Source organism: Talpa occidentalis, unplaced genomic scaffold, assembly GCF_014898055.3.
Source record: "Talpa occidentalis isolate TD23 unplaced genomic scaffold, MPIMG_talOcc4v2.1 talOcc4.12, whole genome shotgun sequence".
Lineage (NCBI taxonomy): Eukaryota > Metazoa > Chordata > Mammalia > Eulipotyphla > Talpidae > Talpa > Talpa occidentalis.
In genome coordinates this window covers 94,654,679-94,682,150 of record NW_023601212.1, presented here as the reverse complement: position 1 = coordinate 94,682,150, position 27,472 = coordinate 94,654,679, and the positions used below count along the sequence as shown (strand labels likewise).

Sequence of the window (27,472 nt, the reverse complement as noted above, 5' to 3'; positions counted from 1 at the left end):
AAAATCAACTCAAAATGGATTAAAGAACTAGACATAAGACCTGAAACCATAAAATACATAGAAGGAAATATAGGCGAAACACTACGGGATTTGCACATCAAAGACATCTTTACAGACACATCACCCAAAGCAGTGATAGTGAAGAGAAAGATAAACATCTGGGACTACATCAAATTAAAGAGCTTCTGCACAGCAAAAGAGACAACAACAAAAACAAAGAGAAACCCCACCAACTGGGAGAACATTTTTGCACCCAACACTAATGATAAAGGACTGATCACAAAAATCTGCAAAGAGCTGATGAGACTCAGCAACAACAAAGAAAATAATCCAGTCAAAAAATGGGCAGAAGAGCTAAAAAGAAACTTCTCTGAAGAGGAAATGCAAATGGCCAACAGACATATGAAAAAATGTTCAACATCACTTGTAATCAGGGAAATGCAAATCAAAACTACCATGAGATACCATCTCACACCAGTGAGAATGGCACATATTAAAAAAACTAGCAACAACAAATGTTGGCGAGGATGTGGAGAAAAAGGAACTCTTGTGCACTGTTGGTGGGAGTGCAAACTGGTCCAACCACTATGGAGAGCTGTGTGGAGATTTCTGGACCTACTAAACATAGAGCTTCCATATGATCCAGCAATTCCACTCCTAGGTATTTACCCAAAGGACACAGAAACATCAATTCCAAAGAGCACCTGCACTCCTATGTTTATAGCAGCACTGTTTACAATAGCTAAGCTTTGGAAACAACCCAAATGCCCAAAAATAGATGACTGGATCAAGAAGATGTGGTACATATATACCATGGAATATTACTCAGCATTCAAAAAAGATAAACACATGCAATTTTCAGCAACATGGATGGCACTGGAAGGGATCATGCTCAGCGAAATAAGCCAAAAAGAAAAAGAAAAATACCGGATGGTCTCACTCATAGCAGGAATCTAGAAAACTTAAATAAGGGACCAGGAAAATGAATATAAGAAAGTGAAAATCAAAATCAACAAAAAACTATGAACCAGAGACACTTTTTGGGGGGTGGGGGGCGGGAGGGGAAGGATTGGGGTCAGAATGGGGCGTTTGCAATTGTATGGGGGAATATAAAAATAAAATTTAATATTAAAAAAAAAACTTAAAAAAAAAAAACAGCTTTTGTATATGCTAAAATGATTTGCAATGATGATACCATGATCATTCAATAGGTTTAAGATAGTTGTCTCCAGCCTCCCTGGTGATGGAAGGGGTTAAGCACCACACTATGAAGCAATCTGCAACCTCTGTAGCACAAGTTCAATCCCCAGCCAGCCAGGGAGCAACCCACATGGCACAGCAGACCTCTCCTGTCTTACCCTCTGCTCCCCTCAGCAGTATATTTCACTCAGTCTGCCTGTTCTGTTCCCCACTCTGTCTCTGGTGAATCCTCTCACCCTCTCCCCCACCCACATCTCTGGCCTGTACCCCAGCTCTTGTATGTATAAATAAATAAACCTGAAAAAAAAGATAATGCATTTTTCATTAAAAAAAAAAGTCTTCTCAACAAATGGTGCTAGGAAAACTTAATATCCACATGCAAAAGAATGGAGTTGGACCCTTACCTTATACCATCTAAAAATTAACTCAAGGGCCTCCCCGGTGGCACAGTGAGTTGAGCACTGTGCTGTGAAGCTGTCTGCAGCCTCTCCAGTGTGGGTTCGATTCCTGGCCTGCCAGGGAGAAACCCACATGGCACGGCAGACCTCTCCTGACTCACCCGCTGCTCCCCTCAGCAGTGTCTTTGGTCTGTCTGCCTGTTCTGCTCCCCACTCTGTCTCTGGTGAATTCTCTCACCCTCCCGCACCTCTGACCTGTTCCCCAGTTCTTGTATAAATAAATAAATCTTTAAAAAAATTTTAAAAACTAAAAATTAACTCAAAAAAGATCAAACAGGGACCTCCCTGGTGGCACACGGGTTAAAGTCTCAGTGCATTCAAGTGATCGCCAGCCACTGTGGCATGAGTTTGATCCCCCACCAAGAAGCTGACCAAATTGGTGCAGCAGACCTCTCCTCCCCTCCTGTCTCGCCTACTGCTCCCCTCAGCAGTGTATTTCAGTCGATCTGCCTGTTCTGCTCACCACTCTGCCTCTGGTGAATCCTCTTGCCACCCACACCTCTAGCCTACACTCCAGTTCTTGTGCATAAATAAAAATAAATTCTTTTTAAAAAATGGGTCAAACACCTGCTGGAAGAGCTAAAACTAGGGAATCCCTGGTGGCGCAAGGGGTTAAGCACTGCACTATGAAGCAATCCACAGCCTCTGCAATACGAGTTCAATCCCCGGCTGGCCAGGGAGCAACCCACATGGCACAGCAGACCTCTCCTGTCTTGCCCACTGCTCCCCTCAGCAGTGTATTTCACTCAGTCTGCCTGTTCTGCTCCCCACTCTGTCTCTGGTGTAAATCCTCTCACCCCTCCACCCCCGCATCTCTGGCCTGTCCCCAGATCTTGTATGCATAAATAAATAAATCTTTTTAAAAAAGAGCTAAACTTATAAGATTCTTAAAACATAAGCCAAAGCTTCATAACATTGGGCTTTTTGATGATCTTTTGGATATAACACCAAAAGCACAAGCAACAACAAAAAAAATAGATGAAAGGGCTACCTCAAAATTTAAAACATCTGTGTATCAAAGGACATAGAATTATATGATCAAGCGATTCCACTCTAAACACACACACACACACACACACACACACACACACACAAAAGAAGTGAAAGGAGAGACTAGGAACAGTTTACAGTCAGCCTTCCAGGTCTATGGTTCCACATACACCAATTCAACCAACCTCAACTTGCAAATTCATATGCTGCGGGTTAACCTACAATGGTTGTGTCTGTACTGAACATAAACAAACATTTTTTCTTATCATTAATTCCTAAACAATATAGTCTAACAACTATTTAATAGTAATCTAGATATGACTTAAAGTATATGGGAGGATGTGCATAGGTTATATGCAAATATCACACCATTTTATAAAAGGAACTTAAGGATCCAATTGCTTTTGGTATGGGGACTTCAGAGTAGGTGGGGGTGTGATAGAACCAATCCCCAGTGGATACCCAGGGAAACCTGTAATCATATACTCATATTCCAAGCAGCATTATTCACAGTAGCCAAAAGGTTGACATAACTCGAGTGTCTATCAACAGATGAACAAATAAAATGGGATATACAGGACATATGCAATGGAATATTATTCAGACCTAAAAAGGAGGGACATTGTGACACATAGATCTCAAGGATATTATGCTAAGTGAATTAAGCCAGTCGCAAAAGACAAATACTGCTTGATTTCTCTTATAGGTGGTGCTAGAGTAGTCAAAATTACTGAAACAGAAAGTAGAGTGCTGGTTGGCAGATACTCTGGAAATCGACCATGGGGAGTTTTGTTGAATGGGTGTGGGATTTCAGTTTGGAAAGATGAAAAAAGTCCTGGAGATGGGTAGCGGTAAAGGTTGCAGGACAATGTGAATGTGAGGTAGGGTAGAAGGACTGTTGTCTGCTTGCTGCCAGCTGCTGGCTGCAAGCTGCAGGTGCATCCTGCTTACACATCCACCTGGAGTGAGAAAGCTAACTGCTAACCACATCCCAGCCCCAGGGAAGAAGGTGGTCACTAACCCCACCCTAAAGACACCCAATCCCAACCCCCCCTCCCAACACAATCTTTTCTGATAAAAGAATAGGACATCTCCAAAGTGCAGGAAAAAGGGAGGCACTTCCACTCCCAGAGAAACCCTTCCCTTTCTTTTTTTTTTTAAAGATTTTATTTATTTATGCATACAAGAGCTGGGGTACAGGCCAGAGGTGTGGGGGGTGACTCACCAGAGACAGAGTGGGAAACAGAACAGGCAGATTGACCAAAGCACACTGCTGAGGGGAGCAGCCTGCGAGAAAGGAGAGGTCTGCTGCGCCATGTGGGTATCTCGCTGGCCAGCTGGGGGATCAAACTCGTGCTGCAGAGGCTGCGGACAGTTTCATAGGTTGTGTCTTAACTGCTTGCGCCACAAGAGAACCCCCCCACTTTCTGAAGAAAAGAAACACTCCTCATTTTTAGTAGCCCGCCCCCCATAAGTGAACTATCCATGCAACCACAGTGCTGTTCTCTGAGGCAGCCTTACCCTATGCAGTTGTCCTTTGGAATAAACCTTTTGCTTGCTGCTGCTGGTCTGCTCTTGATTTCTGTCTCGACAAGGACCAAAGAACCTCGAGCGAGGGTAACAAATGTACCTAATGTTTCTGGACTGTACACATCAAAATGGTTAAAATGGTAAACTGCATGTTAGGCCTCTTTCACCATCCACAAAAATGCTGGTACCTTTTAGCAGATGACCCTCCAGAACAGCAGTCCACACGCTCTACACCAGCACAGGCCATTACCAGTCCTTTTACTTTTACCAATTTAATGATGGGGCGGGGGGGGGGTGTCATCTGAAATGATCGACTCAACAGCCTCTAAACCAAGAATTTAAAAGGGCCAATCCTCATGAATTCTCAATGGGTCAAAATGCAGTGAGATCAAGTCGCTTTAATTTCGACTCAATATTGCAAATGGAACTTGCTTTAGCCATGGCGCTGTTTGAGTACAAGTGAAAGCAAAAGAAACGTGGGGAGTACATTGCGATCTTGAAACATTAGTTTCGATTATGTGCAAATCCGCTTCCGTGCAACTCCGTTTCCTCTAGCTATTAAACGACACGCCCGAGGGACCAGTCACGACGCCCCAAAAGCCCACATCCTGCCCGCAGGTCTGTCCAGGAGGAGATAGGGGTGGGGCCGGCCCTGGGGCGCATGCGCCGAAGTCCGCGGCCAGGGAGTGGCCGCTCTAGGCAGCGGGGAGGTCGCGGGGTGGAGGGGCTTGGGAGGCCGGCACGGCGTCTCCTCTATGGTCGCGGACTCGGGGCCCCTCCTCTGTGCTCGTCCTCGGTTACTTCCGGGAGGGATCGGCCACCTCTTCCTCCGCTTCCGCGAGGGTCCAGGCTGCGGTCCAGGCTGGGGAGGCCCCGGGCGAGCGCAGTGGTAAGCGAGGCTGGTTTGGGGAGGGGCGAGCCGGACTCGATTTCGGGGTGGGGTGTGGGGTGTGGGGGCGGTGTGGCTGACGGCCTCGGGGGAGGTGTGCGGGGTACCCAGGTCCAGGCCCGGGTCCTGGGCAGCCGCTGTCCTGGCCGCGCTCCCCATCATTTTGCGGGTGCCCCACCTGGGCGCCGCCGGTCCTGGACCTCACCTGCGTCCCCGCGGGGTGAGGGGCGGAGCCGCGCGCGAGGGTCCTGGCAGGGCGAGAGGGAGCGAGCATCGCTGTTGCGCATCCTGGGGGGACCCGGGGCGCTGCCTCCCGCTGCGCGTGGGTAGAATTGATCGAGCGTCTGATAACACCGGGCTGAGCTGAGCGTCAGGGCTGATTCGCAAGGCGCTGGCCTGCTCCAGGAGGAACGATTGCTCACGTTTGAAAATAGAGCAGTGGACGTGCAGAATGGGGAGCGTGAAGCCCCTGGGTTTCTGGGGGGTCACTGGCTCCTGTGATCACTGGGGTTAGGATCGACCTGGCTCTTGGGATCCCGAGCGCACGGCTCAGAAATCGGAATCTGTGCAAAAGGGAGTTTAAAAATAGCAAATGAGAGTCAGGCTGTATTTAGTTGCACGTCTTTGACGAGGCCGGAGGTGGTCCTGTCAGTGCTGAAGGCGGCGGCTCCCCAACTTTGGTGGAGAGGTGCGGGTGAGCGCCCAGCAGCTGTCTCCGTTGGGTCCTCCCCGCCGAAGCCCATTGGTCGCTCCTTTGGGGGTTGTCTCTATGTCACTCTCAGAAAAGCCAATAGAAAGGCGCTTTGCTCGGTTCCCGGGGCACACCCCAGAGCCAGCGCAAAGTGCACGTGCGGGATGGGTTGTTCGTCTGTTCTGTAAACAGCCTACTTGAGCCTATTGGAGCTGTGTTTCCCTGCCTGGCTCCACTTGAAAATACCGTATTCCTCCAGGGCTGCTCTGTCTTTTTCTTCTGAGCTCCAAGTTTTGGCACTGGCCCCACCTATAAAGCGGAAACTCAGTAAATATCATTATCAATAATTCCGTTCATCACACCAATCGACCACACAGCGGACTCTTTTTGAGTGCCTGTAGTAGAATTTGCCATTTAAATTTCCTGCAAAGTAGATATTATTATCCTGAACTTATAAATGGAAAAAGTGAGGCTCAAGGAGGATATACATGGAACCTGATTTGAAACCCAGGTCTAGTGCACCCCTAGGAGCTTATTGTTTCTTTTTTTTTTTTTTTAAATACAGGCATGTTTATTTATTTGTTTGTTTGTTTGTTTGTTTGTTTTTTGTTTATACATGCACTGGGTACAGTCAGAAGCGTGGGAGGGTGAGAGAATTCACCAGAGCCAGAGCGGGGAGCAGAGCAGGCAGAAGGACCGAAGTACACTGCTGAGGGGAGCAGCGGGCGGCAGGAGAGGTCTGCGCGCCATGTGGGACCCTCCTGCGGAGGCTGGGGAGCAGCCGGGGATTGAACCGGTACCGCAGAGGCCGCGGGCAGCTTCGCAACCCAGCGCTCAACCACTGCGCCACTGGGGAGGCCCTAGGAGCTTATTGTTTCTGTACCAGCCTGGCAGGGACATGATAGTCCAGATGAAAAAGCATGCTCATGTGAAAGTTTTGCTAGTGCACAAAGGTAGAAAGGATTAATCTGGTTTGTGGGGAGTCGGGAGGGGTGGTGTTAGTGATGGAAGACTTTCAGGTGGCAGTGGATTTGGGTCTTGTCAGTTGGATCCTTTTTTTCGAATGGTGTGGAGCTGTGTTACAAGTGCAGGGAACAGTGTGATATGGGAAAATGCACAAGGAGCAGGAGTTACAAAGTGGGACTGGAAGGTAGTGTGTGAACAGGAGAGTAGTAGAGATAATCACTATAGTTGTAGTAGCTGACACATTGCACTGTCAGACACTAGTCGGAGTGTTGTGCTGCTCATTTTATCCTGTCAACCCTATCAGGCAATTATTATTGACATCCCCATTATACAGATAAAGAAACTGAGGCACAGAGTGGTTAAATGACTTGCCTGAGGTCACACACAGCTAGTAATTGGTGGAACTGAATTGAACTTAATCATTCTGATTCCAGAGTTTGTACTTTTCAGTTTAAAAGTTGTATTGGCCTCCCTGGTGTTACATTGATTGCTGGTAGGCCATAAAGATTCTTAAATGACAGGCTTGCAACTACAGACTTTATTTTTCTCATGGGCAGGAAGGTTTTGAGCAAAGGAAGAGGCTTGATCAGAATTTTGCTTCAGGAGGGTGATTCAGGCAGTGGACAGAGGAGAGACTGGAGAGAATAGGAAATGAAATTGGAAGTGCTGTTTAAACTTAATTTTGTTCACACCATGTCCATACCTTGTCTGAAACATGCTTAGGCATGTGTTTATTTTAATGTACTAGCTCTCTGGTTCCCTAACATCCCCGTGCTTGTGATATCCTAACAGCATATTTAAAATGTGTACCCCTGGGCCTCTCTCCCAGGCGTCCTTTTTTTTTTGGGTGCAAGAAATTTCCCAAATGATACTGTTGGGGGTTTTAAGAAATACTGTGAATGGGAGTCAAATATTTGTGGGTTTGATTTCACCTGCAAATATCTGGAGCCCAGCTTTCTGCCAGCTGTTCTCAGACATGATGGTAGAATTCTATGGCTTGGTTCTTGACCTCAGGAAACTCACAGTGGTTGGGGAGGAAAGAGACTCTCCAAATGGTAGTGTGCCAACCCTGAGAATGATGTTAGTTTACAAGATGTGAGTCATGACAGATTAAAAACTGAGAATTACAGTGTGGGTTTCTGGTGATCACCAGTAGCTTTTGATCACTTTCTGTGTTGCTGAGCCTCTACAGTGTTTAATACAGTATAGGTCCTTGAATATGTGCTACATAACAGGAACGAAAAAGGACAGAGAGCCAAGATGCCTTTGCAATTTGCTTTCATCTTGTCCAATGCCACAGACTGGCAGTAAACCACTGGGCTTCAAAGTTCAGGCAGTCATCCACATCCCATGAGTGAGATACCTTTGCCCTGGTGATTTCTGACCCCAAAAAGAAAGAAAATCTGTGTATTTGGGGTGGAAAAATACAAGCTTTTTTAAGGTGAGAGCCTGGAACGCTTCCCTTGTATTACTGAAAGAACCAGTTTGGGGTTTTTGTTAACAAAAATGCTAAACACTGTATTCAGATATCTCCTCTGGGTACAATTTACTTTCCAAAATCAAATAAAACTCTACTGGACAATAACTTCTTTGCATTTATGACAGGCACAAAGTAATCTAGACTCAGGGAAGTCTGTTTCATAGAGAGACAGTGGGCAGAAGGAAATCCGAAAACCTAGCCTTTGCCACCTGCAGAAACTGCACATAATGTCCTCATATTGCTGCTTCTGGTGCTTGCCTGCTTACTTTGGGGCTCATTTCTTTGTATTTTAGTCACTAGAAATGGGTGGTCACTCTGGACATTTCATAAAGGCTGGTGTTTTGGTTTTTTTTAAGATGTATTTATGCACACAAGAACTGGGGTACAGGCCGGAAGTGTAGAGGTAAGAGGATTCACCAGAGACAGAGTGGGGAACAGAACAGGCAGATTGACTGCAATACACTGCTGAGGGGAGCGGCAAGGAGACAGGAGAGGTCTGCCATGCCATATGGGTTGCTCCCTGGCAGGAGATTGAACTTGTGCTGCAGTGGCTGCGGACAGCGTCATAGGTTGTGTCAATCCCTTGCTCCACCAGGGAAGCCCTCTGCCAGTGTCTATAGTGGTGTCCCCAGAAGTGGACTTGGCTTGCCAGAAGTCGGGGTGCTCCCAGCCATCCTTACCTGTATTGTGAAGGTTTTTGCCGGTTTATCTCATGGAACAGCACACTCTGTGATCTGAGAAGCAGCCCAAGGCAGATGCATGTGTTTCCAGATGCAGCATTGTCTGGTTCCAGTTTGTTACCCTAGTTTGGGTCCCTCAGCTTTGCAGCAGCTGCTCTGTGGCAGGTCGGACCAGGCTGGTGCTGTGAACCTAGGCTTTAAATCAAATGGTGGTTTTTTTCTTATTTAACTATCAATGCAGTTTACTACAGGTCTCTGAAGCATATATAAAACATTTTAGAGCAACATCGTACATATAGTTCCCTTTTAAAAAACAAATTAGTCGCTCTCTACATCATGCATGGGTAGTTTCTCCACTTTTTTTTTCTTCAGTCAAGGCAGCGAGACCTTATTGGAAAAGAATATGAAAACTTAATATGGAAACAGCCCTGTAAGAGCGGGTGTGACCGTATCCATATCCTGGAATGGGCCTGGCACCGTGTCGTTTGCACAAATGCCACCTCACTGCTGCCACCTAAGCCCAGAGAGCAGTGGGCAGTTTTCCTGCCCTGATCTCAGACCACAGAGCACCCCTGGGCACTGTGCACTGAGGCCTCAGCATCACCAGGGGTGCCATTCCCGGCCAGCTGACATCCCGTTTCCATGGAAATGACCAAAGACAGCCATTCTTGGGGATTTTCAGAGAGACTGAAAAAGCTCATCCTTTGAAGGTATCCCCTCGCCCAGTGAAAAACACACAAAAAGAAAATTACTAAAATGCTGGCTTCTAGTTCATCTTTCCTTTCAAATTTCCTGGAAGGTATTCACATATTTGATTACCTGCTACACCTCCTTTTAACCAATATAGACTCAAATCTTAGTTACTCCTCCCAGGCCCACCAGCGCCCTGGCATCTTCCCAGACAGAGGAAAAGGCAAATCTTCTTCCCTTGTTCACTCAGTCTGTAAATTAGAACTGAAGAAATGGCATGAAAGACTGCCCGCCTTCTTCACCCTAAGCCAATTTTGTACCTCAAAAGTCAACACAATAAATGCGAAGGAGCATGAGAAGGGGTGGCACCCATACACTGTCTCCTGGGAGGGCCCTGGGGAATCTGGGTGGAAAAGAAGGCAGTCAGACCGGGATTTAAGACCTGGCTCTGTCTCATCTGTAAAGTGGAGATGATTGTAATTATTATCCCTTAGAATTGTGCCTTTCACATAAGGATCAGTAATACATCAAGCTGTTATTCTGTCGCCAGGTAATACGTAATGAGGACGAATAGCCTAATTAGAGGCCCAAGTAAAGTCAAAATCATTTTATTCTTGCAATAAGCATCTTAGCTAAGAAACGACTAAGGTATTTTTCAGGCTGGAATCCCAATGCATTAGCCCTAAAATCATTATTCCCAAAATATTAGGTATATGCTATAGTCATGATGAGCGTTTTGTTGAATAAAGAAGTAGAACCGTAATCATTGATGAATGAACCAGTTTGAAGCTTACAGTTTCTACAGAGTGAACCATCTCTACATACTGAGATCTTTATAAGCTATGACAGCTCTCAGTTAAGCTCAGAATTAATGTATTCTTCTCTGATACACTCAATAAAATAGATTGTGTTAGTTGACTCTACTGCATGGTTCATTGGGTGGCTAGAGAATCAAACAGGTAACAGCCACCGCCTCCTCCTGGACTGCAGCCCTCTGGGTCAATTGGTGAATAAACACTTGACCAAGTCAGACAAATAACATTTCCTTGCAAGGGAGGAATAGCCAAGTCCACTTCAGGTTGTTTAATTATATAGAATTAGCAAGAGGTTATGGTGTCCCACTGCCCCCCCATCTCACCCCCCCCCCCATAGATATTCAGACAACGCTACCCTATCAGTTAGCTGTTTCTCTGGGTAAACAGAAAAGGTTCCTGGTAATAGTGTGTTGGAGCCATCGTGGAGGCCTGCAGTGATTGTTTCTATCAGTTATGTCAACAAATCAAACCCATGAACAGTTCAGAAAAGGTCAATTATATGTTGTGTGTGTGTGTGTGTGTTCATGTCATGGTTCCCATGTTAGTGCTTTCTTAGATTTTATGCCATTTCTTGACTCTGGCATTTTATTTTATTTTTTTAAGATTTATTTATTTATACAAGCACTGGGGTATAGGCCAAAGTTGTGGGAGGGTGAGAGAATTCACCAGAGACAGAGCAGGGAGCAGAACAGGCAGAAGGACCAAAGTACGCCTGCTGCTCCCCCTCAGCAGTGTACTTGGGTCAGTCTGCCTGTTCTGTTCTCCACTCTGTCTCTGGTGAATCCTCTCACCCTCTGCACCTCTGGCCTGTACCCCAGTTCTTGTATGCATAAATAGATAAATCTTAAAAAAAAAAAGAGTCCCCTGCCCTATCCATGCTTTGTTTTAGCCCCTCCATGCCACCTAGAATAAAGTTTCATTTAGAAATTAGATAGTATCAACAATAACTAGTGATAGAACAATTGTAACAATATAGTGTAATAAGAGTTATGCCAATGCAGTCTCTCACTCTTTAAGAATATGTCATTGTGCGGCAATTGATTTGGGTAACTAAAATTGAGGAAAGTAAAACCTGGGGTTGCAGGGACTCCTGTAATTTGTTGGCAAGTTCATGCCTCATAAATAGCGGTGCTGGGACTCAGGACACGTCTTCTGATTTTAAAAGTGAGGGATATCACACTGTCTCTCAGAACCAGGAGGTAAAATACTACCTCTAAGTTCTAAAATAAGTGTCTTTAAGGCCTTGAAATATTCGATTCAGGGAAGAGCCCACAAACTCTCACTCCATCTGGCTTGAGCTATGTCTCTGGATATATGATGAGAATAAAGCTGGCAGATTTTTCAGACTTGGCTGGTGCCCTTAGGTCCCTCCTGAACCTTTCACCCACAGAATCTGCTGAGCACTGCAAAGCTTCTGCCTGAGGCCAGTTAACACCGAGGCCAGTTAACGTTGAGGTCAGTTAACCTAGAAACTTCACACTCTCATCCACAGCCTCCGAAGACTTCCCTGCGCTGTGGAATGAGGCCTGAGGCACACACATCCCCTGGGGTCCAGCAGGTAACAGGCCAGGAAGACGGGGCAAGGACCCTGGCAAACCAGCAGCTCGCCCCGAGTTCCTTAGGGTGAGCAGCCAAATTGGAATTTTGCAACAAAAGCCAGTAATCCGGATTTTTACGTGAAATCAGATTTTTAAAGTGCTGGCACCAAATTCAATGGAAAGAAAGAGAGGAGAAGGAGGAGGTGCTCGGAAGAAAGAAAGGGAGAGAGACTAGGGAAGCACCCTTGAGAGCTGTGCTGGCAGGTGGAGGGGCGACCTGGGATACTTCTGGGGGACACGGGGCGGGGTGTGGGGAACTCTTGCTGGCCAAGGTGGGGTGCCTGAAAGACCACCTGGGAAGCGGAAAAGACCACCTGGGAAGCAGAGGGCCTGGCTCATGAGGAAAGCCTCAAACACTCCCCTCCCCCCACTTGCCCTGCCCAGCAGGAGTCCTGAGGGAGTGAGCAGGAGTGATGTATTGATACTTTGTTTTCACCAACTGCAAGATCAAGATTGAGAAACTTGCCCCAGACACCTGTGCTGTGATCATCTGTATGAATGATTGTAGGCCTGACTTACCTTGGCCCTCCAGCCACTTTCTCTGTCTCCAATCCTTAAAAGCCCTGATGGGTCTGTGCTGTCACCACCATTTCACAGCTGAGGAAGTGAGGCTCAGAGACCTCGAGATGACTTGAGTACTCAGGTACTTTGTACGACTGCGCGGCTGGAGTTGGGGAGTTGAGATTCTGATTCCATGATCCCATCACTCGGATCAGAGCCTCCCAGGACCTGGTGAGAACAAGAAGAGCCTGGTCCTTTGCCATTGGTGTTTCTGTGGCACCAAGATGCCCAGTTCCGGAGGGCATGACACGCCTGTTGGGATTGATCTGGGGGAAAGGGGCATATTGGGCCACAAGGGAGGTGACCTGGCACAGGGCACCGTGGAAAACAAGGCCCCTCACTTCTTGCTACTGCTCCTGCATGAGCCTCTGAAATCACGTTTATAGAAATAAATACCTAATGGGAAGGCGGCTTTGTTTGGTTAAGATGTATTATTTGCATGAAATATACCTGTTGTTGCCAACTCCAGACATTTTATTAGGCCACGAAGCTGGTTAATTTTATTTTATTTTTTTTTATAATAAATTTTATTTTTATATTCCCCATACAATTGCAACCCCCCCATTCTGACCCCAATCCCTCCCCTCCCGCCCCCCCACCCCCAAAAAGTGTCTCTGGTTCATAGTTTTTTGTTGATTTTGATTTTCACTTTCTTATAGTTATTCGTTTTCCTGGTCCCTTATTTAAGTTTTCTAGATTCCTGCTATGAGTGAGACCATCCGGTATTTTTCTTTTTCTTTCTGGCTTATTTCGCTGAGCATGATCCCTTCCAGCGCCATCCATGTTGCTGCAAATGGCATGTGTTTATCTTTTTTGAATGCTGAGTAATATTCCATGGTGTATATGTACCACATCTTCTTGATCCAGTCATCTATTTTTGGGCATTTGGGCTGTTTCCAAAGCTTAGCTATTGTAAACAGTGCTGCTATAAACATAGGTGCAGGTGCTCTTTGGAATTGATGTTTCTGTGTCCTTTGGGTAAATACCTAGGAGTGGAATTGCTGGATCCTATGGAAGCTCTATGTTTAGTAGGTCAAGAAATCTCCACACAGCTCTCCATAGTGGTTGGACCAGTTTGCACTCCCACCAACAGTGCAGGAGAGTTCCTTTTTCTCCACAACCTCGCCAACATTTGTTGTTGCTAGTTTTTTTAATATGTGCCATTCTCACTGGTGTAAGATGGTATCTCATGGTAGTTTTGATTTGCATTTCCCTGATGACAAGTGATGTTGAACATTTTTTCATATGCCTGTTGGCCATTTGCATTTCCTCTTCAGAGAAGTTTCTTTTTAGCTCTTCTGCCCATTTTTTGACTGGGTTATTTTCTTTGTTTTTGTTGAGTCTCATCAGCTCTTTGCAGATTTTTGTGATCAGTCCTTTATCATTAGTGTTGGGTGCAAAAATGTTCTCCCAGTTGGTGGGGTTTCTCTTTGTTTTTGTTATTGTCTCTTTTGCTGTGCAGAAGCTCTTTAATTTGATGTAGTCCCAGAAGCTGGTTAATTTTAAACCATACACATTGAAAGGACCTTAGAAATTTAATTGAGAAAAAGGAGCCCAGAGAAATCAGATTTTCAAAAGAGTTTAGTGAAAGAGAAGGATCTGGAATTCTCCACTCTAAGCCCATTGAACTTTCCACCACATTATCTTGCTTTCCCTCATTTCCAGGACTTTGACAAATGTGCCAAAAAACAAAGGCCATGGTAGATACCTGGTTTGTGAAATGTGAATTTTTTTTTTATAAGTCAAATTTGTTGTGTTTAAAAAGCCAAACTTTAATAGCATAGCAGTGACCTCCAACACCTGGCCAACGCTCTGCCCTGTTCTGTTGCTCTCCCCTTTCTAGATTTCATGATGATTTGCAGAACTTCTCGGGGTCTAGAATTCTCTCTGCCTGTGGACCCCAGAATTTGCTGAGATGGAGGAGTCCCAGCACAACAATCCGAACACGGAGAGCCTTGAGGACGACGACCCTCTCAAGAGCACCAGCCCCCAGATTTCTGTCAGTGAATTTTCTTGCCACTGCTGTTATGACATCCTGGTTAGCCCCACCACCTTGAACTGTGGGCATAGCTTCTGCCGGCACTGCCTGGCTTTGTGGTGGGTCGCTTCGAAGAAGACGGAGTGCCCGGAATGCAGAGAGAAATGGGAAGGTTTCCCTAAAGTCAATATTCTCCTCAGGTAATGCTCAGGCCGTGTCAGCGGCGCACACAGCTTGTGGTAACGCTCAGTGGGCAGCCATGTTTGAAAAGTCGGGGCTCAGGGCCGACCTCCTGGTCGTCCTGGGTCTGCTGGAGTGTGAGTCACTGAGCTCAAGGACCTGAGAACCCAGACGCCCTTTCTCACAGTGACTGTGTCTGCCATTGATGGAAATGAAGAAAAGCCATTCTGGTTATAATCATCTGTCATATGATACTTTCATTGATTTGTACCCCCGAGAACACCCTTAACCTAACAGAGAACACGGTGTAGCTGTGCAGTTCTGAGTAACTGGTCTGATGCAGATTTCCTAATCTTTGAACTCTGCTCCAGTTACCATGCGAACAGAAGCAGCTTCTCACGAAGAGCGTCACACAACCAGTGACCAAACCTTGCAGGCCGAGGGTTCTTTTCTGCCTCCATTTTGACTGATTATAAAGTGCCTGTGAGATCTTTGAGGCTAAAAGTCTTGTCTCTTCATCTATTGCCTCCTTGATAACAGAATACCAGAAAGCTCCATGAAAACATTAGCCCAGCCATTTCTCTTTTTCAGACATGAATTTACAAACACTTTGCTTTGGCCTGTCAACTTTGATTTACCTGAAGGTGACTCTTAAAGTGAAGGCCAGTCCTTTGATTGTATATAATTTAAAATGGACTGATAGTTGGTCTTTCTGTCACTAGCGTCACCTTTTTTTGGTGAATTAATTTTTTTTTTAAAGATTTATTTATTTATTTATACAAGCACTGGGTAGAGTCAGAAGTGCGGGAGGGTGAGAGAATTCAGCAGAGCCAGAGGGGAGAGCAGAGCAGGCAGACTGACGAAGTACACTGCTGAGGGGAGCAGCGGGCTGCAGGAGAGGTCTGCGCACCATGTGGGACCCTTGCCGGCGGCCGGGGATGGAACCGGTGCTGCAGAGGCTGCAGGCAGCTTCGCAGCCCAGCGCTCAACCGCTGCACCACCGGGGAGGCCCAAAAATAAATAAATCTTAAAAAAAAAAAAAAGAACATACCAGGTTCTGATTAGCTTGTAGGTGGTTTCTGTTTTTCTGCAGTTACCAATCTTTTTGTCCATTCCTCTGGAGCACTTTTATAACATTAAATGTTGCCTACTTCATTTTGACTTTGATGTAAGTATATTTAGCCAAACCACTAAACCACTGCCTAGTGATTTTCTTTGTCTGTTCTCCATAGGGATGCCATCGAAAAACTCTTTCCTGATGCCATTAGAATGCGGCACGAAGACATTCAGCAGAACAATGACATAGTCCAGAGTCTTGCAGCCTTTCAGAAATACGGGAATGATCAGCTTTCTGTGGCTCCCAACACAGGCCGAGTGAACCAGCAGCGAGGAGGGGGATTCTTTTCTGGAGTGCTCACAGCTTTATCCTGTGTGGCAGTAAGTCTGGGTCTCACTGTCCTCCTTCCCTCATGGCTTCCACTACAGTCAGGGCTGTTGAAAGACACCTAAGTGACCGATGACATAACTGCATGTGGTAATTCATCTCATACATTGAAATCTGCTGGGTCGTATAATTCTTTGGGGCAGTTGCTTACTCAAGTAAAAATAGGATATTCAGATCCCAATAAATGTTAGCTTTCTCCCATTTCACCCTCTTCGTCACCTACGTAACAGGCACCATTACTATTCCCATTTTAAAGAGGAGGCTATAAGGACAGAAAGTGCTGTAACTGGGAGCTCAGACCAGGTCTACCTTGATGACGGCATCTGGAACACAGCACATTACTAGCTCCAGCATAGAGACAGTTTTCTCTAAAAATTTCATACTACAGGGCCTCCCCTGGTGGCGCAGCAGTTGAGCGCTGGGCTGCAAAGCTGCCCGCAGCCTCTGCAGCACCGGTTCAATCCCGGCTGCCAGCAAGGGTCCCACAAGGTGCAACAGAACTCTCCTGCCACGCCCGCTGCTCCCCTCAGCAGTGTATTTCATCAGTCTGCCTGTTCTGTTCCCTGATCTGGCTCTGGTGAATTTTCTCACCCTCCCGCACTTCTGACTGTACCCAGTGCTTGTATAAATAAATAAATAAATCTTAAAAAAAAAAATTTCATGCTACAAAAAACTCATAAATTTCCTACTAGAAAAGGCAGGAGTCAGTTTGTGGCCATGTTAGCATTGAGGATACAGAGCTCCCAAATGCCCTACCGTGAGCTGCATTGCTGCCTCTGTTCCCCTGTGGCCCTACAATCAGCAGAGACAAGCCCCCCAAGCGTTATGCTCCTGAGATCGCTGGTGTGGCTGCGTTTTTTGGTGTACCAGCTGGGAAACCCTTCGCTCTGCCACTCCCAGCCCTGCCCCATACTCACATATGTAGAACCTGGCATCTCTGCCTTTCCATGTCCTAAGTCCTATCACTTCTCCCCAGGTGGTCCTGCTCGTGTACCACTGGAGCAGCAGGGAATCTGAGCACGACCTCCTGGTCCACAAAGCTGTCGCCAAATGGACAGCAGAAGAAGTAGTCCTCTGGCTGGAGCAACTGGGCCCATGGGCTTCTCTCTACAGGGACAGGTTTTTATCTGAAAGAGTAAATGGAAGGTGAGAAGCAAAATCTTCTGCTACATCATTGACCTTTTTTTTAAAATACCTTTATTGAGCCTGTCTCTTATACACACCTTTCACCTATTTCAAGTGTATTATCAGTGACTTTTAATATATTCACAGAAATGTGCAGCCATCACCACAATCTAGCCTGAGGACACTTTCACCACCCCGATCCCAAAAAAGCTCTTAGCAGTCAGCTCTCATTTCCCGCCTCCCTTATCCCTGGCAGCCACCATTCTACTTTTGTCTTTGAATTTGCCTGTTCAGAGTATTTCATATAAATGGCATCATACCTTATGTGTGACTTATATGTTTCCACGTAGCATAAATTTTCAGGATTCGTCCAAATTGTCCATTGGATCAGTGCTTTATTCATTTTTATGACAGAATAATATTCCAGTGTATGGATATACCACATTTTATTTATCATTTCTTCAACTGACAGACCCTTGGGGGCTTTTATGAATAATGCTGCTGTGATCATTTGTGTACAAGTTTTGTTATAGACATAGGTTTTCAATACTCTCTTGAAGTGAAGTTGCTGTGCACGAAGTCACTTTTATTTTGAAGTCACTTTTATTTTGAGAAACTGTCAAACTTTTCCAAAGTGACTGTAACATTTTATGCCATTAGCATTTTAATTTATCTGTTGCTTCCTGATTATTAAGGTAATATAGATTAATACTTATTTTAAAATGATGTGGAAGTATAGAATACGGAAATTGAAATACCCTTGCAATCCTTTTCTTCAGAGAAAACCACTATTATCATCTATCATGTATCTTTCCATATTTTCCCCAATGTTTATACAGACATGCACATACAATTTTTTAAATTTATTTAAACCAAAAATATGATTGTACTAAATAAATATGTTTATAAGGATATGTACATATGGGTATGTTCGTGTATGCTAGAGTCTGTTTAAACCAGCTCTCCCAATAGACATGAGTTGTCTCCTTTTTCCCCTCTTCCCAACAACCTTGTAGTGGATGCTCTGGTATACAGGGACCTCAGAATTGCTTCTGCCCCCAACAGCTTCCACACCCACTTCCAGGCCAGAGCACTGTCCATCTTTTTCAATATCCCTCCCCTCTTTGGACTGTGTATGGCTGTTACTTAGAACCCCAGGCAGTACTAAGAGCAGCCGCTCTCCCTCATCGCAGACATGTAGTTCACTTACCGAGAGGCTGCCCCACCTTCCACTCAGTCACTTTTCCTCTTGAACTGAGCTTTCAATTCTTGACACTCCTTTGGGGAAGCAGAATGCCCCCCACTTTGTCATTTTTTGGTAGAGGTTCTCCACAGTGTAGCTTAAAAAAACCCTCTAGGGCCTCCCTGGTGGTGCAGGGTTTAAAGTTTCAGCACTATCAAGCTATCGCCAGCCACTGCATTCTGAATTCAATCCCCGGCCAGGGAGCTGACCCACATGGCGCAGCAGACCTCTCCTGTCTCCCCGCTGCTCCCCTCAGCAGTGGATTTCAGTAGATCCACCTGTTCTGTTCCCCACTCTCTCTGGTGAATCCTTTCACCCCTGTACCTCTGGCCTACATACCAGCTCTTGTATGCATATATAAATAAATCTAGTACAATCTGTCTTGGTATAGCTGCCTTCCTTCCAGGGGATAGAGCCCAAAAACTGCAAAAAACAAATTGCTGAGTCAGAGAGAGATAAACCTTTACAACTGTCATAAGCATTGCCAAATTATCCACAAAAGAGCCTCCGTCTATACTCCTCTAGAGGCTGCGTGTGCGTAGGGGTGCACAGGTGTGTTCAGATGGGTCACATGTGGAGGTGGGGTCACATTTTCTGTTGAAAAGGAGCCAATAGGGAAGCTATCATTTCATAAAATCACTTCTCCAGCACAACTGCTCTTAATGTCATAATGTTTTATTGGTTCCTGTCCGATTTTTTTTCTGTACATACACACTTGGAAAAATAGAGGCATGTGTTAGAGGTCAGAGTGCTTACCTAGAAGGGCCAAGTTAGGAGCAAAACAGACCTGGGTAGGCCTCGTGCTGCCCCCTTTCTCCAACCAGATTCTCATCCACAGAATGGGCATAATGCCACCCATCCTGCAGAGATGTTAAATACATCAGCAGTGGCTTATTAAATTTTCAGATAGTCACCGGCAGATAGTAAGCATTCATTTGTTTGCTGTTATTAATATTATTTCATACACTAAAGGTCCTACCGCAGACTGAAGCATTTGTGTTGATAAGATGAAACTTGACTTCGGAAGGTTTGCGTCCAGCATATAATCTCATAAGAAATCTCCTGTCTCCCCCTTGCCATAGATTGCTCTTAACCCTGACAGAGGAAGACTTCTCAAGGGTGCCCTATGCCATAGAAAACAGCAGTCACAGGAGAGCCATCTTTATAGAACTGGAGCGCATCAAAGCCCTCGGTGTGAAGCCCCCCCAAAACCTCTGGGAGTACAAGGTGAACTCTTACTTTTTTTTAATAGAAGACATACAAATGCATAGCTGTCATTTGCATGCCTGCTGTTTAAGGAAACATTGGTGACACAGCTGAGGCCCCCATGCCCCACCCTCCCTGGAGGAACCGCGCTCCTGTGCTGGACTGCAAGGCCTCCGTGGGCGGGTTTCCCTCTGCCTGTAGGTTTGTGTCCACAAGCCCTAGGACTGTCATCTGATAGATTTCTACCTTAGTGTCAGAGGCTGTGTCAGTGGACTGAGCCTGACCCACAATCCCTTTTGTCTCTGGGTCCATTACACTCCTTTCCTCCCATGCAGTATTTCACTGCACAAGTAATGGCAGGAGCAGAGTAAGCCAAAACAACCGGGTGGCATTTTTTTGCCCCTGTGATGCTATCAAGGATGAAAACATTTAATGCTCTGCGCATCGGTTTTGCAGATCAGAAATAGCTGCAGTCTCTTTGGAGAGCGATTTGTTGGTAACAATTCAAATTTAAGTCGCATCTACTCCTTGACCTATAATCTCACTTCTTTGCATTTAGAGCCGAGGCGGCATAGCTCACACAGTGATCGCTAGCAGGCTTCTTGCCAGGATCTGGCAGGACACCCTGGCTCTGGAAACACCAGCCTATACCTGGGCCTTTGATGTCCACTTCCTCCTCACTACATGGCCTCCTAGAGTCGTAGTGAGAACTGAATGTCTGAGTCACAGAAAATATTGAACAAGATAGTATCATTGACACGGAAGACAACCTGGTTGCACGTTTCTCAGAACAGGTTAAATAAATAGGGCACACCCATACTTAGTGCCCTTCTATAAGGGGGCGATTCGGGGCGTGCTGATGAGGAAGTCTGCCCAGGGTGTGTTGTTAACTGCAAGTGAAGAAAGGCAAGTTGGGAGATGTGCACTTTGTATGTACTTCTGTGTTTGCACATGCATAAAGTACTTCCAGAGGATACACAAACTGTTAACAGGGTTTCTAGGAATGAGACTTGGATGGGAGGGAGAATATTATTTGTCACTTGATACATTTTTGTGCACTGTGTCTAACTATGTACATGTATTACTTTAAAACTGAAAAAAAAAAAAAAAACCCAGTAGTTTAAAATTTTTTGAAGAATGGAAATGGATGTCCTAAGATAGAAGACTTGTTTTTTTTTTTTTTGCATTGCTGCTATTTTATTAAAATGACATTGCATTGTTACATTATATAAGTTTCAGATCTGTTTGTTCCTTAATTTAAAAAATCACTACTTTTATTATGTTACTGGTTTAGTTAATGCCATCAAATGCTGAACTTTTTGTGGCCAGTGTCAGTCCTCTGATGGGTTTTAAATTCTGGCAGTGATTTATCATTCGTTCATTGTCTGTGCAAATCATGCACCGAGGCTGAGGCCATGGGAATGAGTCTGGGAAGCATGGAGGATGGGGTGCTGATAGCCGTGGTTGTGATGTGGCCTGTGCCTGCCTTGTCCTCTGCAGGCTGTGAACCCCGGCAGGTCTCTGTTCCTGCTTTATGCCCTCAAGAGCTCCCCCAGACTTGGGCTACTGTACCTCTACCTGTTTGACTACACAGACACCTTCCTGCCCTTCATCCACACCATCTGCCCTCTGCAAGAAGACAGCTCTGGGGAGGGCATCATCACCAAGCTTCTGGTAGGTCTACAGAGTGGCTTGGGTGGCTGTTCCCTCAGTCTGGTATGGAACTGGAATCAACCGGAGCCAGGCGTGGAACAGCAAACAACAGCTGGCCTTCACTGGAGTTGGGAAGGAGAACCCTTGCAGGAGAAAGTAAAGAGGAACTTCCCCACTCCCAGAAGCCTGTTTTGCTTCCTGCATTGCGTAACAAGAGGGGCTACCTCTGAAATACTTGGAAAAGGAAAAGAAGAGCATTGCTTTTGTTATAGAAGATATAGCATAGGTCCAGATAGCCCAAGGGTTAAGGTTATGTGTCTTCCAGTTTGGTAACCTGTCTCCCAACAGGATCCCCAAAGGATAACTACTTGTCCTGCCACACAGCACAGCAGAATGAGTACACATCCTGTCAGCCTCTGAACACTAGGCCACGCCAGCCGACCACAGGGCCCTTGGCAGGGCTAGTTACCCACCCTAGGCCCTTGGTTCTTCAGTTTGATCCCTAGATTCCATCAGGATTGTTGGTGGATAATATTGAATTAGGAACAGTGTTCCTCTAATTATCCAGAGTCCAGTGTTTCCTGCCCTTGCTGGCCTGGGGCTGAGACCTTTCCATCCTTTGAACAAGCCCCTTAGCAACTGCCTGCTCATCAGGCTAGCTTATTTTCTGGAACACTCTGTCTCTGCTGTCTTGCTGAGCTTCCATTAACCTTCTGAATGCCATCAGTTAGTTGTTTGGGTTCTCTTGCTAATCACCTGTTAATATTGTAATTAACGTTTTATTTTACATAGAATTACTTTTTGAAGATGTGTGTTTCATGTTCCCCATCACCTGTTATCATCCTACCACACCTAAGGTGTTGAATTTAGGAAATTGTTGGCGTTATCCATGCAGTGACAAAGAAATTTAAAAAGTGGTTCATTTCAAGTCATGCCAACTCCATTATTTATAATCCATGCTTCGAGTTTTACTTTTAGACTTCCACAATTATGTATGCATCTCATTTCAAACTCTTTGGTAACATTTATCCAATTGGGATTATTACAGGTAAATTGATGGATGGAAATTTTATTTTTAGATTGCTCTGTGTGTGTGTGTTTGGTGTGTGGTGTGCGTGGTGTGTGTGTGTGTGTGTGTGTGTGAATGAAAAACTTACTGGGACAACCACAGTATGTCGCGTGAAAGTCAATCCTTATGTGTTTTTATTTTTATGTGTGTGTTACCTTTAAAGGATCTTAAAGAGCCCACCTGGAAGCAGTGGCGAGAATTCCTGGTCAAATATTCCTTCCTGCCCTACCAGCTGATGGCCGAGTTTGCCTGGGACTGGCTGGAGGTCCACTACTGGACATCACGCTTTCTCATTGTCAATGCCATGTTACTTTCTGTTCTGGAATTATTTTCCTTTTGGAGGATCTGGTCAAGAAGCGAACTGAAGTAAGTGTGTTTCTATCTTGGAGCTGGCTGAAGTAAGAGGAACTGGGAAAGAAACACCAAGAGGTGGGAAAGTCCTCTTTGACATAACTCAAGCACAAAAAGACTCCTTTCATAGCTCCTGGTTTAGAAGCATTACTTAAGCAGTGAAGAGGAAGATTATCTTACTCTGCCACCAGTGGGCATGGCAGTAATGTCTCTGGATATGAAAAAGTTGACTAGACAGTCACTGAGTCAGCGCTCTTAGTTGCAACAGAAATGGCCTTTCCTAAAAAGGGAAACCCTCAGCTGTGCCCCCAGAGATCCAAATGCTGTCAGCAGGACTGACACCCCCTACGTCCCTCCACACACTCTTTGCTATGTTGTTCAGCCTCAGGCAGCAATCTGTGTGGGTCTTTGGTCACTCCAGGCAGAGATCTGAGTAGCTTGGCAATCCCGGTGGGAAGAGAGGGCCTCTTTCCCCTACCACTTATGAGGGCCTCAGGCTCACCAACCTTTGCTCTCATTGGCCCAGCCTGGGTCACATCACACCACCCGACCACACCCCTCATGCTGGGTGTGTCCAGGCTGGAGCCATGCACCCACCTCGCCACCCAGGGGATGGCTTCAGCCCTGTCCAGACACATGAAAACAACAGGGGAGGGAGGGACCCCCAAGGAAAACTCAGATGCTCCAGAAAAAGGGCTGGGGGCCTCCCTGGTGGTGCAAGAGATTAAGACGCAATCTATGAGGCTGTCCACAGCCACTGCAGCACGAGTTCGATCCCTGGCCAGGGAGCTACCCACATGGCGCAGCAGACCTTTCCTGTCTTGCCCGGGTTGCTCCGCTCATCAGTGTATTTCAGTCATTCTGCCTGTTCTGCTCCCTACTCTTGTCTCTGGTGAAACCTGTCACCCCCCACATCTCTGGCCTGTGCCCCAGTTCTTGTATGCATAAATAAATCAATCTTTTAAAAAAAAAAAAAACAGAAGAAGGGCTGGCAGCTGGGCAGGCAGAGCAGCATGGCACCAGCATCCTTTCCACCTGAAACAACCTTTGACTCGAGGATCCTTGGCCTCATCCATCAGGAACTGCTTCATCAGTAGTTCTGAGGGGCTGACAGTCTCTGTCATTCATTGCAGCTCAGAGAACTCATTTATTCATGCCCATTAACTGCTCTCCTACCCGGCACCAGACTCTCTACTGAGCACTGCAGATCTTTGAGTAAAGAAGACAGTCTACACACAACCTAGCAGAGAAAATGCCGACTTAGTTAAAAAATACCACAGTGAAGCAGGTGGGACTGGGGCTGCCTCGCCTAGCAGGGGGACTGGACTGCTGTGTCCCGAGGGAGCCAGACAGTGGTTTGTCAGGGATGGGGGCAGGAGGCAAGGTCTTTGCAACCCAGGCAGCCAGATTCTGCCTTGGAAAGAGGCCCGGGGCCTGAGCGCCTGGATGTCATCTTAAGAAATTGTCAAGATTCCGCTCTCAAATGTGTCTCTTTTTTTTTTCAGGACTGTGCCTCAGCGAATGTGGAGCCATTTTTGGAAAGTATCGACACAGGGGCTTTTTGTGGCCATGTTCTGGCCCCTCATTCCTCAATTTGTTTGCAACTGCTTATTTTACTGGGCCCTGTACTTCAACCCAATTATTAACATTGACCTCGTGGTCAAGGAAGTTCGACGTCTGGAAACCCAGGTGTTGTGACTGGCACAGCCTAGGTTCTGAGCGACTTTACCTGCCTCCCTGACTTCTAAGCTTTGAGGCTAAAGTGGGGCATGGAGGGAGCGGACCTCCTGTTTCCTTCCCCTGGTAAGCAAGGTGCTGCTTTGTCTGTCTACAGACAGGTTCTCTCTCCCTCAGCCTGAGGCATCGTGGCGGCAAGGACTGACACCCAGAGCTCCTGGATGACATAGCAGCAGCCTCCCACAGCCACCTTCCTCACAGGGACTTGGGAGGCCAGCCAGGACAGCTGGCAAGGACCCAGGGTCCTCAGGCGAGCAGCGTGGGCGACTTCAGAAGGCTGGCTCGTGGCAGTCCCCCTGTGGTACCTCAGTGACTGGCGGGAGCTCCCAGGGTCAGCTGGAACTCTGGGACCTGAGTCTTTTTGAGACCAGGCTTGTAGGACCAGGCCTGTTCCTCAAGCTTAGAGAAATGGGAGTAGGGTTGAGGGGGAGAGATTTTGTCATAGGCATAGAAAGTTGCACATAAAAAAGACAGAAAACCCACCTTTCAATCCACGATTCTTATGGACCAGTTGCTATAAGGGTTCAGAGTCAAACCTCTTAAAGGATTCAGTTGAGACTGGAATCATGACAACCAATCTTGTCACTGTTTTCTACTTGTCTTCATTGAGCGTCTGGAGCTCTTCCCTGAGGGGGGGAGTGAGTGGATGTCAGCTATAAATGGAGAGTGATTTACACAAGACTGAGCTGCCTCCTTGTTACTTAAAATTGATTTGTTTTTAAGAATTTAACCTGTAAAATAAACTCCAGGATAGTCCTTTTGTTCAAGGAAACATTCTGTACATTGACCTCACACTGTGTAACCCTCATCTTCCTGTTCTGACGTGCGTGAGAAGCGGGTGTGGCTGTGACAGTGACTGTGAATGTGGGGGATGTGGGCTTTCATATCCTTCCACGGGAAATGAATCCATCTGCAGATAAGCTCACAAAGTGTCTTTGTGACGCCCTAAGCCATTCAGTAAGCCTTTGTATCTTGGAAGATCTCACTCAAACTGCACCTGAAAGTTTGAAGACATTACTTGAAATAAAAATAAAGATTTTTACACAGTTAAAGCTTCTATGTAGGGGAAAACAAATTGTTTAGAAAACATGAAAAAAAATCTGCGTTGCCAATACGACTAATCACAATTAGGCACAAGCCTCCACCCTGCTCCGAAGGTGTCTGAAATCAAAGGGGCAATTTTCTTCCTTCTGTGTTTGCTCATCATCCCCCAGGGCTGTCTGGCTTTACCTGTCTTAACCCTGGAACAGCCAGAGACTAACACCACTATTCTCAGAAGAAGAGGTGAGGGTTGGGAGGCATGGCGGTGCTGCCTGGCAGGACAGCAAGTTGCCTGACTCCCTGTCCCGTGCTCTCACCCCACCTAAGTTCTGCTACCACCTGACCCCACCCACTGCCCACATCCTACCTCAAAGATGAGTAACCCCACATCTGCTCTGGGGAGGTTTCTGGAGACATGGCCCTGAGCACACATCCTGGGCCGCCTTATCACCAGCAACAGGGAAGGGCACAGACAGGGTGAAGACCTCCGTGCCCCTCAGGCCCTCTCAATCATAGCAGCCTTGGGTGCTTCAAAAGGGAGCACCTACTTAGAATATTCAGACCTTTGGGTACAAGAAATCCATGTCTGCAAACTGTGTGAAGGAATAATAAAGAGGGGGAAGGGTGGGACAAGAAGTTTATTTATAGCGATAACTGATAGGAAATAGACCCAGTAGCTAAAAGTTAGCAATTTTTAAAATGGCTTCTAATACAGCTATTTAAAAAAAAGAAAAAAAAAAAGTTTCTGAGATTCTGTCATGATCTGCAGAGAAGCTAGTGAAAATGACCCCGGAAAGTCTTAACTACATCTCGTAAAATGATACAAAAGACTGGTTGACAGCAGCACAGTAAGATGCTGTGACCTGAGTGATTTTTTTGCCCTTACATTCCCCTGTAATTTTGCTGAGCAGTGAGTGTGTACTACTTCTGTAATCAGGACATCACTTTGACTATTACATGCAGAGTGGGATGGGAAAGTAATTCCTTAAGCTAACAGTTTCTGGACTTGCACCTCACAAGGGTGGGTGTTGTCTAGTGTCTTGTTTATTGCCTCAACCCAGAACCTAGGAGGGGGCCAGGCGCATACTAAGTAGGTGCTTGCTCATACCTGACACTCCGCCCTCAGGAACAGCTTAGAATACAAAGCTTAGCTCCTTTTCATAAAGGCCAAACCTCCAAAATGGTGTCTGAGCTAGAAAGGGTCTCAATACTTGCAGGGGGGTCAGCTGAGGCTGCTGCTTTGTGTCAAGGTCCAGATAAGGTCTGGCAGGTCTGGGAGGTCTGAGAAGAGTTTTAACTAGTTTCCCCCCAACCTCTAAGGGAGGGAGGGATGGTGCAATTAGTCTGGGAGTGGGGCATAATGGGAGCAAAGCATGCATAATTAAGAGGGAGCCCTCCCCACCCAGAAAGGAAAAACCCTTGAAAACCCCACTGCCTCATTACCTGGTGCTGCTCCCCGCTATCCTGAGCCACCACCACCCCCCTTGCAGTATTCTGCCCTGTCCCTTCCCAACAAACCTAGTTGCCTCATGAAATTCTTTTCTGCAAGAACCTCTGGTGTTGGGGTCCCCAACAATGGTACCTGTCTCAATAGTCATAAACACAGTTGTGGGGCCTCCCTGATGGCACAGGCAGTTGAGCACTGAGCTGTGAAGCTGTCTGCAGCCTCTGCAGTGCCAGTTCGATCCCCACCAGCCGCGGAGCAACACACATGGTGGGGTGGACCTTTCCTGTCTTGCCTGCTGCTCCCCTCAGCAGTATGTTTCAGTCAGTCTGCTTGTTCTGTTCCCCACTCTGTCTCTGGTGAATCCTCTCACCCTCCCCCGCATCTGGTCTGTACCCCAGTTCTTCCATAAATAAATAAATCTTTAAAAAAAATAAATAAACACGGCTGTGG

At 46.2% G+C, this 27,472-nt stretch overlaps 1 protein-coding gene across 1 annotated transcript; it reads left to right on the top strand.

Moving 5' to 3' along the window:
- Window positions 1-4,959: 4,959 nt before the first annotated feature.
- Window positions 4,960-27,421, top strand: BFAR (bifunctional apoptosis regulator). The gene is made up of 8 exons (XM_037507571.2): window positions 4,960-5,067; window positions 14,392-14,726; window positions 15,939-16,143; window positions 17,127-17,296; window positions 19,601-19,745; window positions 21,225-21,398; window positions 22,610-22,812; window positions 24,303-27,421. Exons 2-8 carry the CDS (start codon window positions 14,464-14,466, stop codon window positions 24,493-24,495), a joined length of 1,353 nt encoding a protein of 450 aa, XP_037363468.1. The 5' UTR covers window positions 4,960-5,067; window positions 14,392-14,463; the 3' UTR covers window positions 24,496-27,421.
- Window positions 27,422-27,472: the final 51 nt, after the last annotated feature.

What these genes read in the sequence shown, in the direction of transcription:
- BFAR (XM_037507571.2), top strand. Translation starts at nt 14,464, where the DNA reads ATGGAGGAGTCCCAGCACAACAATCCGAACACGGAGAGCCTTGAGGAC. An exon ending in CAGCTTTATCCTGTGTGGCA is followed by an intron (nt 16,144 to 17,126) that starts GTAAGTCTGGGT and finishes ACTTCTCCCCAG; the next exon opens with GTGGTCCTGCTCGTGTACCA. An exon ending in TGGTCAAGAAGCGAACTGAA is followed by an intron (nt 22,813 to 24,302) that starts GTAAGTGTGTTT and finishes TTTTTTTTTCAG; the next exon opens with GACTGTGCCTCAGCGAATGT.